Source organism: Labrus mixtus, chromosome 4 (genome assembly GCF_963584025.1).
Source record: "Labrus mixtus chromosome 4, fLabMix1.1, whole genome shotgun sequence".
NCBI lineage: Eukaryota > Metazoa > Chordata > Actinopteri > Labriformes > Labridae > Labrus > Labrus mixtus.
Genome location: NC_083615.1, coordinates 2,319,219 through 2,338,816, shown reverse-complemented (window position 1 = coordinate 2,338,816; position 19,598 = coordinate 2,319,219). Strand labels below are relative to the sequence as shown.

The following is a 19,598-nucleotide window of genomic DNA, read 5'->3' as shown; positions in this document are numbered from 1 at the left end:
GTGCTCTGTGGTAGTTCCTTGTGCTCACAGTAGGGGGCACATTCACTTTGGTGTTGGGAAGGTTACAAGTAGAAGAAGAGTTAATCACGGACAGGTGAGCAGCCCACCGTGAGAGGCACACAGTTTTTGACCGCTGTTAAAATGTATCGTGAATGGAACATTTATCCTGGCTTTGTTGTACATTCAAGTTATAATGGAATAAGTGTATGTAAACAACCAGAACATGTATTGTAAATGAACGATTCACATAAACCCGTTTGAGTGTGACAGCACGGAGTTGATTGAATTATTGCCATGAAACACGGAAACAACGCGTCAATTAAGTACGGTAGGCTATCAGCCCCTCAGTGGCTCAAACTTTCGAAAAGCAAGATCAAGCCACTACAGGTACAGTAAAGCTTTTTAAACAAGAGCTAATGTTTGAGTCGTGAGCTTAAGATTTGTTCCTAAGATGGTTGCCTCATTCTCCATATCCAGTTTGTATACAAATTTAAACATATTTTTGAAAAACAGATACGCTGTGTCAAGGACTCTGACATCACTATTCAACCAACTACTGACAAAACCACAGACTGTGTCCATTAAAGTCTTTCTATGTGATGTTTCACACTTAAATATATAAATCAAGTATTTCCTCTGAAAATAACTCTGTGAGTCATGACTGTCTACAATGGGTGTAACACCCGAGTCCCACTGTCTGTGATGTTTTCAGAGTTTTCAGAGTCCTATCTTCACTTTGTTTACATCGCCAGGACGGCCGGCTGACTCCTCCCCTCGTGTATAAAAGTTGTTTAATTGAGGGACTAGAGAAAAGAAGAATAACATACTGTACTCACTGCTTAACTGTGTTTCTAGATCACGCTCATTTCAGGTAAATTTACATGCAGTGTGAAGATACGAGCAGAATAAAGATCGCTAGCATTAGCATGCTAACACAACAATGCAGCGCAAGTTTTGGTTTCATGCTGGTGCTCAAGGGCGACATCTGCTGGATCAAAAAATCACACATAAAGCATTCTTAATTTTAACTGTCTGGTGTCACACATCATTCCAACAGCCTGATTTAAGAGATACAACTTTAAAAATAGATATTTTTTTTACAAATAACAGTCTCTCTATGGAGTGCATGTGTACATTTTTTTCCTCCTTTAAATCTATCTTTCTACATCCATTCTTTATACTTAAATGCCGCATTTTTTAAAAGTAAAATCAACAATCCATTGTTTAGTAAAAGCCTAGTTTGTAAGTGTTTATCATGTGTAGATCTGCATTCTGTTCGATGTACCTGCATTGGTATGCTAAGAACATAAGTGGAGAAAAGTTCATATCAGTTCAGTTTGATGATAAAAAAAGCTTGTTTTGAAATATTCAAAGAGGGACATGTTGTTGTGTTGTCATCAGTAAAACTCCGACAGGTGCTGTAAATTTGATCTGCATCTTGAATCAGACAGCACATAGTGGTCGAGGTAGCTTCTTAGAAAAGAGACTTTCAACACGTGTTTATAATATTTACACAAAGTCAAACAGTCTCTGGCAATATCTCATCTCACAATAATACAAAAAAAAAGAGTTTATAATTACCATTTAAAAACCACTGACAGTTTAGTGCAAGCTCAACAGTCTGCAATGACACACTGCAGTTACACACTTTCCAGACTCAGAGGATGTAAAGTGGTTTTAACACATAAATAATATTTGTCAAATACGTGTGACACAATTTCCCCACAGTGTAGTATAAGTACTCTGATCATTGAGTTTAACATACTGCAGTGAGGTTAAAGTTCATCCACTTCTTAAGAGTGTAACTGATGCAGCATTACAAAGTGATGTTTTTTCAGCTCCTGAGCTTCAGGGACTCAAACCAGCTCTGTGTCTTCAGCGTGATGGCGCCTTTGTCTGCCTGCGCTTTAACCCACTGCTGCACTGGAGGCTCTGCGTTTATGTAGCCTGAGAGACACAGAGCAGGGCATAATGAGACAAACACACAGGAAACCGTTTGTTAGGAAAATGAACGTTCTTGGCTTATTCTCTTGTTTGTGAGTTCGCTTGATTAACTGTGCCCATGAGTGTGATGCAATGGGCTCACCCGTGACTATGGTTTGGTTGTCAGTCGTGTTGTTTTGTACTCCGTGCAGAACAACTTCTGGGCCGATAGCCACCGATGCCCCGCAGAGCTCCACCCCTGCTTTCAGGGAGGAGGGGACGCGCACACACACAGCGCCTATATATGTTTGAATTTAAAAAAAAGGAAAGACAAGAAAATATGTGAACCAACAGAGAGATCAGAGCTTTAACCCTTTGACTTCCACACTAAGAAATCCATTTGCAAAAAATGATTTGTTGGTAAAATTGTGTTCCTGCCTCTTCATTAAGCAACACTTCAGGTTATAGTTTTCAGATTTACCAATCAGGAAGCAGATATGCCGGTCAACCAGCCCTGGTTTGGGCATGAATGGATTTCTTTCATTTCTACAACACAATGTTTAGTTTTTTCATATATAAACATCACAGAGAGAAGAACTTGTTAAAATAACCCAAAATAATTTATTTAACAAATTGAATGAGTAGCAATGGTTAGAAAAGGTGAACAAAATAAGACATTAGTGACTTGAGCCAGGCCATTTGCGTAGACTGGCAACTCAACCGAGCGGTCGACCCATGTTTTGTGAGGAATCGTAGATATAGATTTTAATGTCAAATTTATTTCCTTCAACTAAAATATGATCGTTAGAGGGTCTATAAATGATATGTGACCCGGACGTTTGCTCTTATTCTGTGAGATTTCTGAGGAGCTGTGCAGCGCTGAGTCACTCCCGGTATTTTCCACAGTTTTAAGACAATAATAATTATGTACAGCAGCGCCACCCATTGGACATAATCAGGGTTACATACACTATTCAATGAGGTGAATGAGGATAAACAGCCAAAGATAGGTTTTCAGAGTTTTAAAAACAGCAATATGGCGTCGGAAAAAAGGTCAACCGCGTGGTTACAATGCAAGTCAAAGGGAAGAAGAACTGTGGTCCATAAGGGGGATTTATTTCATATACAGTGCATTTACCTTCCTGACTGTGGAGTTCAGCACTGCCACCGTCTCCCACATAGACATCAATGCCTCCACTGTGTGAGGAAACCTTCAGGGGAGAATTTGAACCATCTGCAAGAGGAAAGCAGGCCTCAGGTGTTTTTGCTTTGACCAGAAACTGAAACTGATAGAAACCATATGTACTGCAGATCACTGTGCACACTGAAGCTTACCAATCACTGTATCTCCAGACTCATTCTTCACAGTGGCATTACCTTGTTGATAGAAAAGCACAAGGTCAGTTTGAGCTTGTATAACTAGCGATCTCATTATTTTCCTCACTAGTAGATAAACACAACTTTTATCAGGCAACAAAAATGTAGAAAACTGGGCTGAAGAAAAGTTTCTATCACACACTGTTGATCATTTACCTGCACCGCTGTAGTCAACAAGATAATTGTTTCCATGTATCTGTGCTAAAAGGCTACGCTGGTTCCATATTAAATTAAAATTCAATGTGGATGACACACCTTCTGCACTTTACATCACAGTTCTGGTTGTTTTTATGACTCTCTTTTCCAATAATTAGACTTTTTACAATTACCACATTTAATAGCAACCAAAAAAATCACACAACAAGAACAGACTGTGTAGTGATCACAGCCACATTGCAGTTTAATAGACTATTAAGGCTCAGAGCACAGGATTCCTCACATACTAGAAAAACGCTTTGTTTACTTTAATAAATGTTGCTTAGGTTAAAGTTGTAAGTTGAGTGATGTTGTTGTGACCTTAAAGTCTTTCTATGTGATGTTTCACACTTAAATATAATATAAATCAAGTATCTCCTCTGAAAATAACTCTGAGTCATGACTGTCTACAATGGGTGTAACACCCGAGTCCCACTGTCTGTGATGTTTTCAGAGTTTTCAGAGTCCTATCTTCACTTTGTTTACATCGCCCGGACGGCCGGCTGACTCCTCCCCTCGCGTATAAAAGTTGTTTAATTGAGGGACTAGAGAAAAGAAGAATAACATACTGTACTCACTGCTTAACTGTGTTTCTAGATCACGCTCATTTCAGGTAAATTTACATGCAGTGTGAAGATACGAGCATAATAAAGATTGCTAGCATTAGCATGCTAACACAACAATGCAGCGCGAGTTGTTTTGGTTTCGTGCTGGTGCTCAAGGGCGACATCTGCTGGATCAAAAAATCACATATAAAGCCTTTAAAGCTGCAGGTTCCCCATGAATAAAAAGTTCAAAATTTGAACAGATTTAAAGTAGGTCACTTATTAATTGTAGGTTTATTGGTTTAATACCGACTCTGACAAGTGGTCTTGAACATTAAAACCAAATTAATAAAAAAAATCTCTGTTAAAAAAAAGCCAACTTTTCTCGATGCATTGAGTTTTGTTGTGGCGATAATAACCCAACAAAAAGCTCAACTTAAGGCAGTTAAATGTTAATACTTGAAGAATAGCAGGTGCAAACTGCTCACCGTGTACGTGTCCCAGTTCGACTCTCCCAGAGCTCGACGACACACAGCTGGACTCGGCGTAGATGGCTTTGACCTTCAAAGAGCCGCTCTCTGTTGAAACGTTCATTGTGGTGCCCTGGAGCTTCTTGACATCCACTGACTGCAAACACACAACTGATCAAAACTTCACAAAACAGTCACCAGGTGATCATTAACATCATTATTTACTGTAGCTGGCGCTGCTTGAGTTAAATAGGTTGCCATAGCAACACATGAAGTCAAAAAGCTTGACTTTTATTTAATATGATTGCTTATTTGTTTTCCTTCACATCCAATCTTAAAAAAGGAGGTTTTACTGTTAATTCAGTTATTTATTAGTCAACATGTTGTTATTTTGTTTGTTATGTTCGTCCTGTCGATAAAGTTAATTTGAATGTCACATGACGTTATTGACCGGGAAGCTCGGCTACGCCGTTGGTCAGCAGGTGAACTACAGCAGAACAACTCATTCTGTCAGTCCAACAGAGACAAACACGGAGTGGAAATGTTCAATGGCGTCTCTGCTTTCCTTTGCTACGTAACTTTTGCTATTCACAAAGAGAGCTACGCAAGATCGGTGGCTGTCAATCATCGTCAAATATGACGTAAAAATCCCGTTTTTCAACCTCAAATAACTTATTTAAAACAAACTTCACAGAAAAATGAGCACTTGAACACAGTATAGGGTGATAATAACTAATGATCACAGCAGAGTTCAGGTTTGGAAAAAATGACGTGACGAGTATTTTAGCTTTACAGTTTGACCCACATCCCGTCTGTTATCATTGAGGAGGCGGGGTTTATGACCTATACTGCAGCCAGTCAGCAGGGGGAGCTCTACAAATAAAAGCTTCACTCCACCGGGGAGCTTGTCCCGTCCATTATTTTTACAGTCTGTGAGGCGAACACGGTAAATACTGTTTTATATTGTAACAACGTTTAATTGACTTTTTGAAATAAATACGAGTCATGAAAGATGTTTGTTGACATATGAACATGAAATGATTATTCTTATCTGTTCTAGTTTTCACGGTGTCTCCATGATGTGTCTTCTGTGAAGATGAAATCTTGTTGTGGACATCAGTATGAATCGTGGACTTTTTACTGACCGGTAGTTATATTTACCCTTTTTTTTTCAGTCTTGTCTCCTAATTAAAAGAACTGTAAACATGTGTAGATCCAGTTTTTTACTCAGGCTTCTGCTGCCCTCTAGTGGCTGCTCAGTGTAAGTGAAACACTGTTTGTGCTTACACCGTCTCCACATGTGCTGATGTCCACATTCCCATGGATGGTGCCTGCGCCTGTAACGTGTCCTCCCTGAGACCTGACCTCAACATGGTGACCCTGTGACACAACAAACAAACAAACAAACAAACAAACAAACAAACAAACGTGAAACAAGATCATTCAAATGTCACGGATGCTTTCAAGAACACATTTTCAAAACAACCGTCTTTTGGCTTTTTTCTCGCTGATTCCCTCCAGATCAGACTGAGACTTAGTTTAAGACTGTTGGTGGCTTTTATGAAGCTACAATGTATACGTACACACAACGATCTTATTATATAATCTTTTCAACTTAAAGGGACACTTCACCCGTTGAAACATGAATCTGTATTGACATTGGGTCATATATGTAGAAATGTGAAATACATTTTGAAGTTGGTGTCTTCTTGGCTGAGAAAAGACAGAAAGTGTCTTTTTGGCTCATGTGGATGAAAGACACCAAATCCCAGAATGCACAGCACCGCAGGCCACTCCCACTAAGGTCAGGTTTACAGACATGTTTACTTCAACACATACGACCGTTTCCTCAACTGATTCAGAGATTTCTTCCAGAATTGGTATCTTGTAAATTCCTGTCAGAAAACAGACTCTATGTCTGTGTCCATAGACAAACAGTGAGAGCACCGACACTACCAGTCCGCCCCAACTCGAGCCGGCCCGGGCTCCTCGTCCTCACAGCCGCCGACACGCAGGCATCATGTCTTTGCTGCTGAGCTGGCAGCAGCCGGCGGCAGCAGCAGCCAAGACACAAGACCGGCCTGGCGCCGCTATATTCATATTTTTTCTCCATCATCAGCTTTCTCCATAGAGCCTGTTAGCTTAGCTTCCAAACAATATGGCGGACGTTAAGTTTGGATTCTGGGCGTGAGTTCCCACCCACTGATCTGTGATTGGGCTGTAGCTTCAGTGGTCGAAAATATGAGGAACTAGCGTTGTAGTTTCACCCCGCTAACCACAACAGCTTCCAGTGACGCAATAATCGTCATTCTGCGTCACTGGAAGCTCCTTTACAGACTCAGAAATACAAAGATTTCTCATCTCAGGGGAAAATGAGGGCGGGATGCACGACCATTCAAAAATACTACCAGGTTTCTAATGATACAAAGATTAATGCAGATGGGTGAAGTATCCCTTTAAAGTTAAATAAAACAGGGAGATGTTTCCACCGTGTGTATAAGCCTTTACTGACACGAGAAGGTTACAATTTTCAGATTTGTGGAAACTTTGAGAGTTGTATGAAGCTGCCAAACTGTTCTAGTTTCACAATCTTTATTTTCTCTATTTTTTTAAAGGTGGAAATGGCCATCATACAGAACTTTGCTCTGACCAAATAATCACACTGTACAAGAGGCAATAATCAACGAGAGCTGATACAGAGTTCACTACTGGGACTTTTACACATCACAATCCCTCAGGTTATAATCAACTGTCAACAAACACTTGTTGCTAAGAGACAGCACAGACATCAATATTCAGCATAACAACACTCCTTCTCGTGCAATATTGCTACCTACGAGAAACATACCAATGCAAGTTCTTGTGTATTTCTAATATGACTTTTTGTAAGTTGTGTTTAAGGTCAGCACTCACCCTGATTGAGTGCAGCAAACAGTTGCCCTTCTCTGTGTGAACCTTGCATATATCACACTCCATTTTCCTCACTTGCACGTTGCCTTGTCCTTGAGCAGTGATCAAAACATCTGACAACAACAACAACAACAACAACAACAACAACAACACATGTTAGGGGGAAACAAAGGATAAGACAGTAGGCAATCATTTAGAAAGACACTCACTGCTTTTGATTGGTGCAGCCACTTCAATGGACACCCTGCTGTGAACTGTCTCTGCTGATATGAGCAGCTCTTTGCTCTGTTCGTCATAGCGGACGTGCAGGTGATCCAGACCGACCGTCTCCTCCTGGCTGACTGTCCCGTGAACAGTGATGAAGACTCGGTCAGCCTCGGGGAAGCTGTGCGGGTCCAGCGGGCGGACTGAGATGCAGCAGCCGAGCCGGGCCCGTATCGAGCTGAAGGGGCTCACACACAGAGCCCACTGCTTCAGAGGAGGCGGGGTTAACTCTTCATGTGTCGGACACTTTGAAGGACTAGAGATGGAGAAACACCTTGAAGTGTACAGAGGGCAGCGGCGTGTTATGGGAGTCATGTGGCTGACTGTCACAGCGGACAAGCAGCGGAGAAGCCCGACACTTCGTCGCTGGATTTCCGAAACACAAAACATCTTTTATCAGCTGAACTCATTCAACACAACAAACTGGGACGTTAACAAGAAGCCTGATTTAACGACACATCCGGCTGAGCAACACAATCTTTCATTCAGACAACATGGACTGTCATAAGGCTGTCAAAATACTACTTGTTCCGGTACGAATTTTCAGAATAAAAGCGTAACCTGTAACTTGAAGCTTTTGTAAAACATTGCTCTTTATTTGAAATAAATCACAATTTAAATTTAAGTCATTATTTTAAATGTTGTAGCCTATATTAAGTTGAAATTTAAAAAGAAATGTGACTTCAAATAAACACATCTTCAGACAAAATTGAGGCTATAAGACTCTTATTTTTAAATGAATTACATTTGATATAAATTGATATTAATATTTAAATCATAATAAATTATTTACCTGTATCTATTTATTAACTTACCAGTTAAATATTCACTATTTTATCTCTTGAATTCATTTTTACATTTAATCTTTTCTTCATTCTTTATTACATCATGCCTATTTTTATGTATATTTACATAAAATATACAAATTTTATAAATAAAAATAAATATGTTATTTGTAATAAAATACAAATAAAATATTAAATATTTTTTTATATTTATGTAGGCCTATTATAAGATAGTCTACTTTGTTTAATAGCCAAAATGTCATTATTTTACCTTTGTGTCAAGTTATGTTTTAATTGAACCACTGTCGCTCTTGTTTTGTCAATTATATAAAAACAACAATTCATTATTATTTTCAATTAAACAAATAAATCTATTTAATTGTTGACTTATTTACTCACTCATTAAATTGTTCATTCTTGCTTGCTTGCATACCTCCTCCAAAACTTGCTATGTGCATTAAATGAACTGATCTGACATGATTGTTTAATTGTTTTACATGAGATAAACAACTCATAACTAACAGGATTCTTCATACTCTATCTACCTTTTATTTTGGAGGCAGAGCCTCACACTCACAGTCTAAATCCTGGTCGCTTGACAAACCGGATGTAATGTTGTGTAAACCTCTTTTGACCAATCGGTAGGCGTGCGTAAGAAAGTTGCATGAGACGTCATCCTTTCCGAAAAGGCTGTAGGGAATTTGAGTTTTACACTTTAAATAAAGTTTACAAAAGGAGCTTTTTTTTTTTTTTTTTTTTTTTTTTTTTAAAGATTGGGCAGGGTTAAACAAAAAGTCTGTGATGTCACTTTATTAGCAGATAATTTCCACTATAGCCTATAAAATAAGAGACCACTTCAAAACCCCTTCATCCATAACACCTATTTTATTTATCTTGAAACAATCATGAGTGTAAACATCCCAAACAGCTTCAAAAATATACTATGTACTTATGACATTAACCTTTTAACTATGTACATCTTCAGTTATTGTCATAAACAGAGCAGGATTGAAGAAGCAAACATCAGTATTGTGATAACAATGAATACATGTGTGGATATAGTAGACTACACTGAGTTTTAACAAACTGTAAGGAGCATTTTAGAAGCTTATTGATTAAAATTAGACTCTTTATTGTGATTATTTTCCCTGTTCAGAGTGTTCAGAGCTCAAGATGCAAAGCCCTTTGGTCTGATCATCATCCGGACAGTTTTAAAGGACTGTCTGTCGTTTGTGGGGTAATACTCTGCAGATATGTTGTGCCAGGTCCCCCAGAAGATCCCATCCCGGACTCCTTTGTACCGCCCGACATAGTATCTCCCGTTCAGGTTTGCAGCCATGCAGGCATCGAACCACCACCCGGAGCTGTAGTAGGCCCCGCAGTTCCCGGATGGATACCGGTCGTGGTCCCTGTCCGGGGTGGTGAACGCCCTGTTGTTGTGGTCATAAGTTTTGCTGAAGCGGAGAGCATCACCTGCGGTTCCCGAGTACCCGCCCACCGACAGTCTGTAGCGCATCCGCTCACTTTCTACCCGGAAGTGCTCGTACCTCGCAAACTCCATCACGCCGTTGAAGTCCTCCAGCTCCACCCGCAGCACCATGTCCCTGTCCCGGGTCAGCAGGTGGATCATGTTGTTGCCCAGCCAGAACTCTCCGTTGAGCTCCCCGAAGCCGGACCGGTACTCCGCCCACGTCCGGTTGAAGCTCACGCTGCCATCCTTCCGGCGCTGCAGGATCGTCCACCCCCCTCCCTCCAGATCCATGTCACAGGAGACCGAGAAGCTCCTGCTGCGGAGGTCAGGGGTCACCAGGTACACTCCACTTTTGGTCTTCCCTCTGAGCATGTGGTCGGAGCAGTCTCTCTTCATCATTGTAACTGCGGAGAGAAAAAAACAAAACAAAAAACGAGATTATTTCCACTTTATTCTCAAAACTTGCTCTCGTCCTGACTTTGCTGAACCTGCAGGTGAAGTGATAATCCTGCAGCTGTGTGTGTAGTCATGAAATGAGGTCACTAGTTCAACAGGTCAGTGCTTAACTACTTTTCCACAATAAAAGCTTTAGTGTTTTAGCAGCCTTTAAATGTGAACCTCCAGAGTCAAACAGAAAATCAAATTAATTTGAGAGTGCACATTTCAATTTGAATCGATCGACAGAGTAATTATGTTTCTTTCCAGTGTTTCCTTGTTATTGTTTTGAAAATGGAATGAATGAAGCCAAATGTGACTCTGCACTAAAAGATTTTTTAAAAAGCTGTCAACAATACACAGCTGTGGTTTTATCCTGAATAACAACATGCTTTCTGCGCACGTCTATAAACCCCCGTTCAGCCCTGATGTGTTGTACAAAGATGTTCTCAGACCACACAGTCGTATTGACATTTTTCTTTTAGGATGATCTTATGTGTTTACGGTGTGGTCCTCTTGCCTAAATTGCCCAAGCTCATGCTTTCTTAATGAGTAATGCATTCATAAACACTAGAGTACTAACTGTTGGTTTTCTCTGTGGTTAATTATTGTGATGTAATGCCATCAACAGACAAAAGATTCTTTTTTTTACAAGTTTGGTTGTAAATTCAAATGAATGTTGTTGTGAAGGTGACATGGGCGGTTCTAGGCAGGGGCCAAAACTGAGCTTGGTCCCCCCCGTGGCCACCCCTCCAAAAGGAAGAGCCCCCCTAATAACACATACTAGGGATGGGTACGAGTACTCGCTGTTGACCTCATTATTCGAGTAACATTTCGTTACCTGTGCAAGCGCTGAACTCATACAGCGTTACATGTGTGACCCAGCTTTTTGTTTTCACCTAACTGAATATACTAGGTAGGAAAATAATTAACGGGATACAAACGTATGACTTCTCCGGCCACGGCTTCAGCTTTAGTACACACCGAGCCAGATTTCAGCAAAAACAACTGCTTTACGGCAGCTACGGCAACTCTCTAGGAACATATTATTACACCGAAAGCAAAAGCACAACAAACACAGAACCGTCTGCTACACCTGCGACATGTCAGTCAAGAAAAGTGATGTCTGGAAGAACTTAGACAAAAACGATGAAGTTAATGTGCAGTGCAAGATATGTGGCGTTTAACTTGCACACCATAGGAATACTAGTTTGATGCTTAACCACATGCACTTAAAGGAGAAAACAGGCAGTCTCGCATCACGTCATTTGCTAGCCCTGTTAGCACACGTCATTGTTAGCGACATCTTTGAAATTGAAATCGCTTTCTGTTGTTGGTTATTTATTGATATTTATGTTTAAATATTGGATGTTTATGTCATTTTATCAGGCATAAAGTCTACAATTCCGGTCCAGGAGGTCCGTGTCCGATGGACCCTTTTTTTTTGTTTATGGTAAAAAAAAAATAATAATAATCTGCGGGTACTCGAGTACTCGTTCATTAGGTAATCAAGTACAGGGATTACTGTAAATTCCCATCCCGAACACATACACAGTATTTGACTCACAATCTAGTATTTAATTCTGTTACTGAAACAAACATAAATCATGGTATTTTATGTTATGTTATTTAATGATGTGCGCTATTATTTGGCATAATATATATATATATATATACATACATATATATATATATGTATGTATATATATATATATATATATATATATATATATACATATATATATATATATGTATATATACATATATATATATATATATATGTATGTATATATATACATATATATATATGTTAAAGAGATTATCTTTGTCTATTTTTGACCTGGGTTTAATGTTCCCCTCTGACAAAACAACTGGCCCCAGTTTCAGTAAAAGTGGTCTAGAACCACCACTGGAGGGTGACTCCTTCTTGTGTCAGACTTCATTGACCTCAGTGCAGTAAATGTTAAACTGTTCTTTAAATGACAAGTTAAAACAAGCAAAGATTAAACATTTGGAATACGTGATTGTTATTACAACGACAACCCCTGCATAGTTCCTTCTCTGAATGTGTTGTTTCTGTACAAAGTAAAACATTAATTAACCCTTGTGATGGTGTGAGAAACATTATGTATCTTGCCTTTAGATGCCGTCAGTGTTGGCTGTTTGCTGTCAGTTCTGTCTTCTGGGATCTGTTTTGGACGCCTGTCTGGTGGTCTCTTATTCGGGCTCAGGCTGTTATTGAGGAAAGCAGCCACCTGGTTGATCTTCACACGCAGCTCCCGTGCACTGGGGGTGGATGACTCAGAGTGGAGGGGCTCAGAGGAAGCCGGGGTCGTTGTTGATCTGGGCTCCGGAGAGGTTCTGGAGGTGGTTTGGGCAACGGGGGAAGGGACTGGAACTACCGCGTTGTCTGGATCTGGAGTTGGTCCTGGTGTTGATTTGGCTTGATTTGGCCGTGTGAGTACTGGACCGGTGCTGGGGACGACACCTTGGAAGTTCACGCGCATGATTTTGTTTGGCTCGGTTGTCACGCCGATGGATGGCGTTAGACTGGCTGTTTGTGGCCTCAGGTCAGACGGGATCCTGCTGCTTGGAGCCGTCGTGAATCCCTGGGAGTGAGCGTGAAGTTGAGAGAAAGGTCCAGTCGCCGGGCTGCCGGAGGTCTTTGGACGCGGAGCGACGGCAGCTTCCATCGTGTTTTCATCTTGTTTCTTGTGTTTGAGATCGGTGTCCTCCGGGGAACGAGTCAAATCAATCATCTCTTTAACGCCACCTGACGCAGGCTGCGCATTGGTTTGAGAGTTTTGAATGCCGTCTGATGTAGTCCCACTGACGTCAGGAGGGTTTAAAGAGGTTCTGGTCTTTGGACTTGGCTTTAGTTGGAATGTTGGTTTTGGCCTTTTAACGGGTGTTTCTCCCGCCTTGAATGTAGGATTGGACGGCGTCCTGTGTTGCGGGGGAGGCTTTGAGAGTGATGTGTCTTTGAATTCTTCTTCAGATTTGGTGTTCAGATCTGGTGTTCGGTCAGGCTGAGATGTTTTAAGCCTTCGATGGTTCTGTGTTCGATCCTGTTTGGGCTTCACGTTTGGTTTACTCTTTTGGCCTGTTGCGAGTTTTGGATGTTTTTGGTTCGGTTTAGATGTCGCGCCAGATTTCGGCTTTTGGTTTATTTTGGGAATTGTGGGGCCAGGTTTGGACTTCTGATCAGAGAGTTTGATTTGGCCTTGATCGGCTGTTTGTCCAGTTGATTTATCTTGGATAGTCTCAAGCGAAGGATCTTCAACAAAACTCTCCATTGATTCTGTTAAAGCTTTACGATCTGGTTTTGGTGTTTCACTTCTTTCAGGTTCATTATTAGGTGTGAAATCTTGGTTTAATGTAGACTTTTGATCTGGTTTTGTTTTTTCTCCACGATCTTTCTGTTTGTGAGGTTTCTGGTCAGACTCGTCAGTCTGGATTGGACGAACCAGTTTCTTGTCAGGTTTTGAGTTTTGAGTTTTGGGAACATCAACATAGGGCGGACGTCGACCAGTGACAGGGTCTTTGTGAGAACCAGTTACATTTACACTTTGAGGTCTTTCATTAGATGTGGGTCTCTTGACGGGAGGCATGGACTTATGGTGAGATTTCGGCTTTGGGAAGTTTTGAAAAGTTTTATTTTCTTGGTCTCGTTTCGGTGTATGGACTTTTTCCTCAATTCTATCTGTTGGTAATCTATCAGATGGATGTTTTTGGTCAGGCTTTTGAGTCTGGATCCGTTTTGGGTCTTTGCCATGTTTAGATTTCTGCTGAGTTGTTGGTTTTTGATAGTTCGGCTGCCTCTTTTGATCCAATTCCGTCGGCTCGTCTGGCAAACGAGCTTGGTCGGGTCTTTGACCATTCCTCTGTTTTTCAAACTTTTGCTCTACTTCAGGTGTAATTGTAGGTTTTGGTGCTTGACCTGGTAAAGGTTTAACGACAGTCTTAGTGCTGGAGCTTTCCTGACCTGGGGCACCTGATCCAGCCCTTGGGATGGTCGCAGAGGTCGACCAGGTGCTAGTACGCGAATCCTCGTATCCAAGGCCACCCACCATGTTTATTGTACCTGCTGTTGTCGGCCTGCTTGTGCTTGCCTCTGTAACAGAGCTTTGCCGGTCAGGAATACCACCTGCTCCATGAAGGCCTGTGCTCTGGGTTGGGAGCTGGTCAGCAGATATTGTCTCGCCTTGATCGACGTCCGTGATCAGATGTGGAATTGAGCTCGCCATAGGAGGAGGTGGAAGAGATGACATAATGGTTATAGCCTCGTCTTGCCCCGGAGCGACACTAATGATAGAGTCGGTCGGACTGATGGAAACAAAGTCTGTCCCCTCGGTCGACTCGCTCGACGATAATTCTCCATCACCGTCTCTCTCTTCACTTTGAGCTGGTTTTTTTTCTCCTTCTTTTTTGATCCCTGTTACCGTTTCCCTGTCCTCCACCTCCTCCTCCTCCTCCGCCTCCCCCTCTTTTATAGTTTCTTCCTCTGCACGCCCGATGCTCTCGGTCTGTTTTGGTTTCTCATTATCTCGCTCCACTTTTATTCTCTTTTCCATTTCCTTTCTCCTCTCCTCCCCGTGCTGCGTTCGCTCCTTATTTGTATGCTCATCGCGCTCCTCGGACATCTTTATTCCATCACTGCCCCTGTCTCCTTCAGTGTGGAACTTTTCGCCTCTTTTCTCTGTCTCGTCCCGCCACATGTGATGGTCCCCGTCTTCTGTTTCCTTCTTGTTTTTTGCTATACTTATCCTCCTCTCTTTGCTTTTCTCCCAACCCTCTTGGTCCACTTTTGAATCCCCCTTTCCATCTTTTTCTTTGCTATTATCTGTCTCTGTCCCTCTATTTTTGTCAAAAACATTTTCCCCCGTTCCCTCCCTCTCACTGGTCATTGGCACCTTTGCTTGTCCCACTTTGTCCTTCTCTTTTGCCCCACTCATCTGAGTTTTTCCATCTTTTTCTGCCACTTCTTCCTCATTATCTTTTATGACCATTATTATATCGCTCCCTCTCTCTGTGTCCCACTTCTTTCTCTCTTTCTCTTCCAAAACTGTTTTTTTTTCAGAGTCGATGTCACCGTCTCTCTCCGTCGTCCTCTCTGCCTTAACCCTGATTGTGCCACACTCCTGACTGACATTTCTCATCCCCTCATCCTCACTCAGTTTCTCAAGGTCTCTCTCTCTCTGTCTCCCACACTCTCTCTCCGTTTGGCTTACTTTACAATCTTCACACATCCTCCTGAGTTGATCCACGTTGTCCTTCAGCTTCTGCAGATCCTCCACGATATTCTCGAGCTCTCTCAGCTGCTTTGGCAAGTGGAGAGTCAGCTGGGGCAGACTGAAAAGATACGGGCATGTGCTGTCATCATCCTGCCCCCGTCTGCAAGGCCCCTCCGGTCTCAAAGTTGCAACGCAGGGCCCGAACTGATGATCCCCCGAGGGGTCTCCTTCATCTTCATCTGAGTCGGCCTCGGTCCAAGAGAGGCTGGAGAAGGCCAGCAGGGTCCCACAAACGCGCAGTACTGTTAACAACATAACGTCCTGACAAGTAAAGAGTAAAAAGAGAGAGGCGCGGGGAGAGAGTGTTAAAAAGACCCACCTCAGTTTGAGAAGAGCAGTGACTGGGAGAGGAGGAGAGGAGATGGGAGGGAGAGGAGGAGGAGGAGGGAGGATGGAGCTGTTTGGTGGAAAGAGAGTCTGCAAAAGAAATGAGGAGCTTTGAGAGGGGAACAGGTGTGAAAAAAAAACACAAAGAGGGGTGGGAGGAGGATTGTGTTGATGTTCTTCCCAGCAGAGTGAGAGATGAAGATCTGCGGGAAATGTAAAAATATTTCCTTTTAACAACACACTTAGTATTAGGAGGAAGAGTCACTAATCTGTTGTAAACAAAGTTGAGGCTTTGTGTCCTCAGTGTCTCCTCTTTGTAATCACATCACTCAGTGAAGACAATTTGGTATGCATCATTACTTCATGCTGTAGCATCACGCCCTTGTATTCTCATGTGTTTCACAGTCGCTTTGGCAGGCGCCTCCCAAGCCTCCCCGTGCGTGGGTCAACAAACATGTGAGTGACAGATGAGGCGGGTCAAAAATATGTATTTGAAGTGAATATCAGCTGTTGCCCCGGAGCCAAAAGTTTGTTATGCAGATTTTTTTTTTGAGCACATACTGTATTTCATTTTAGTGTAAGCTGCATGGTTTACTGCGACCCTCTGAGTAATGAAAGTCAGGAATGTCAGATTTGTCCAAGAAGGCCCGCTTCATTCAAATACAATACCGGGGGAGAGAGAGAGATTTCTCATGTGCTTTTGACTTTAATTCAGACGGTATGCTAATCCTCAACAAATGCTACGATTAGGGAGGCAATCTCTCTTGTGTGTCTCACTCTCCGTTCATCCAGGTGTTTGCTTCTTTTCTAGTTCATTGTGTCTACATATAGTCAGAAAGAAAAAAAAGCGAGAAATTACAGTCACATGAGCTAAATGAGGCATCTGCTTGGCGGGGAGTTTAGATAATGAGGCTTCAGTTACTCAGACTGGTTGGGTGTAAATGTCAGACCCACCACAGGGGATATGAGATATGAGTGATAGAGCACAATGCCAGCCTGTTTAGTAGTTTGTCCATCTTTAGCACTTGTTGGACCGCAATTGAGTTGTCTTGTTTTTTTTTTTAGACTGCAAAAGAAACATGACCCTGGTGCATTTTTTTCTTCTCTTGTCTCTTGCTCTGCAGCCTGTTACTCCGACTGCACGAAGAGATTTCTCAGCTGGCCTTTTAGTAATGACAAAGGAAACCATTTGTTTGGCAAGAGGATTGTGGGAAGTATCAGGTTGGCTATAAAAAAGAAAAGAAAGGGTAGAAGAAAACAGCTCATGATAGAACAGATCTGGCATGCAAGCTTGTTACATCTGCACAAACAACATTTTAAAGAAGAATTTTAAAATGCATTTATGCAGAGACATTCAACTTATCATTTTACTTTGCAAAAGATCCTGTCTCATATTTCAGCTCGACAGTATTCCAGCCTTATCTTTTTTTGAATATACAGGCGGTATATCTGTCTATCCAAACATGCTCTACAGAGCTTGTTGTTGTACCCCTCCTTCTCTTCTTCTGTGCTAATGCAGCCATGAGCTCATTTGACATTTGACATTTGGCAGCTGTTTGCAGGATAAAAGTACAAGAACAAGTATCACTTCAGCTTTCACAATCCATTCAGCACTTCATCAGCCTACAAATATTATGAGAGAAATGTTTACACTCAAGTGGAACTTCTGTCTGCACAGGCCATATTGATTTGTTATCAGAGCTGAATATTCACTCCATAGCCGAGCAGCAAAAAGCCTCAGAGAGTCACTGCTTAGCCACAACAAGCCGACCTGCATGCAAGGTCTGCAGGAAGCACAAAACTGATCGGTGCAGTTGATAAAGGCCGACAGGGTTGATTCATTTCATAAGACTCGCTCTGAATTTGTAAAAATCTGTTTTCATCAGCAGCAAAGCACAGCGAGTGTCTCTATTGTTATACCCTCACTCCTGACTGTACCCATTTATGGACAGCAGTTTTTTTTCTCTCCTCCTCTGGGTGCCCTCTTGAGATCCAGTGTTTTGAATTCCCCCCGGTGAGCTGGCTCGGCCCACTCTTTATCCCCGATCGTGTAAACACTGTGCTTTTTTTTTTTTTTCCATGCAGACTAGAACAAACATCTGACCCATCAGTCCAGCTCTGCTGCCTGGGCTTCCTGGCAGAGCACTTCATCTCGCTCCACTTTGGGCAGAGGAGCCAATGTCGTCGCTCATGTCTGTTATTTGCATAAGTGTCCCATTTCCAAACCGAACTGGAGTGAACCCAGCGACTTTTGTGCCGCATGCAGCACCCACCACCGACCTGTTATAACACCACACTCAGTTAACTGCCTGAAGGTACAATCCTTCCAGTGAGTCGCTGTTTGCATGCTGAGAACAAATAAACAGAATTTAACAAACAGTTAGGCTTTACAATGCACCACCTGACTTCATCTTTTGAATCAGTTTGGATTCATTTTTAATGGTTGCATTTGTTCTGTTAATAACGCACACACACACATACGCTCATTCTCAAACACATGCACATATTTATAATCAAGTGAATTATTCATTGCCAATTCCTTAATTCCACTGTAACTGATACTTCATTTTGCCATGTGTGAAGATGATTTTTATCTGTCAATTGATTGATAGTGAGTCACAACTAAGTGTCTCTAACATCTGGGCTGGATTTCTTCCGTTAGACATCACAGGATAAAGTCAGGTCCATTTATTTCTAATCTAAAGCCTGGAATTAATTATGGGATTTTTAAAAAATGTATATCAAAGAATCCTCCGTTTTATTCTGAATTCTCTTTAGTCAGTTTCAATTGGTTTATATTTTTTAATTAGTTTTATAGCAGTAAACTCTTTCTATAAAGACAGTTGCCGTAAAGGAATTCAAGGGTAAGATTCTATTTTATATCATATCCTGATGTTTATACTGATTGGTTTTGGGCTGCAGTCTTTTTCTTTCCCAGCTGTGGTTAATACAAACCATGTGGATGGACTGGATGTCAATGCACAGGAAGGTGTGACTTAAGTTTATAGCTAATAACTCAGATTTGATGACCTACTTATTTTTCCCTGTACTAATTTTTACGTCATTATTGGAGTGTCCATTAGGCTTGTAAAAATTATTGTATTTGAATAACAACTTGCCTTGTTTTTCCACTCAGAAATCTGGATGTTAAAAGTGAAAGATAGTTTATTTACTTGAGTAATCTTTATATCACAACATGATCAAATGCTTACAAGTTAAAGTACTCCACTTAATAAAAGTTTAATTGACAAAAACACAATTATTAAAACATAAAAGAACTCAAAGTAGAAAACTGACCCCTTTAGGTGTTAACCTATAAAATATGTTATGTATGGATTAATAGATTGTAGGTACATTTATACTATAGAAGCTAGTTAAGTGGTACTTATATCCAACCCTTTTATTTTAATATTCTTTTTTTTCAGCCCTAGAATTTATATTTTTATAGTATCGTTTTTATATACAATTTTTAGTGACCTATAAACTGTAAATACAGTTAGTCTTGGTAACTTTTAATATATTGTCATTTAAACTAGGAGTAAGTGTACATGTCATGATAACTCAGTGTTTTATATTTATGTCATCTCAACCTGTTAAAATGT

At 41.2% G+C, this 19,598-nt stretch overlaps 3 protein-coding genes across 3 annotated transcripts in view; 1 reads left to right on the top strand and 2 right to left on the bottom strand.

The window, feature by feature from the left end:
* LOC132972342 (membrane-associated guanylate kinase, WW and PDZ domain-containing protein 2-like) overlaps positions 1-19,598 on the top strand; it is a 212,363-nt gene that overhangs the window by 175,349 nt on the left and 17,416 nt on the right. The window lies entirely within an intron of this gene.
* fam185a (family with sequence similarity 185 member A) lies at positions 1,460-8,206 on the bottom strand. The gene is made up of 8 exons (XM_061035129.1): positions 7,630-8,206; positions 7,424-7,533; positions 5,798-5,890; positions 4,529-4,667; positions 3,259-3,300; positions 3,062-3,157; positions 2,087-2,221; positions 1,460-1,947 (listed from the first exon to the last, which is right to left on the bottom strand). Exons 1-8 carry the CDS (start codon positions 8,072-8,074, stop codon positions 1,835-1,837), a joined length of 1,173 nt encoding a protein of 390 aa, XP_060891112.1. The 5' UTR covers positions 8,075-8,206; the 3' UTR covers positions 1,460-1,834.
* On the bottom strand, positions 9,336-10,381 carry LOC132972361 (fibroleukin-like). Its single transcript, XM_061035133.1, has one exon. It carries the CDS (start codon positions 10,337-10,339, stop codon positions 9,638-9,640), a length of 702 nt encoding a protein of 233 aa, XP_060891116.1. The 5' UTR covers positions 10,340-10,381; the 3' UTR covers positions 9,336-9,637.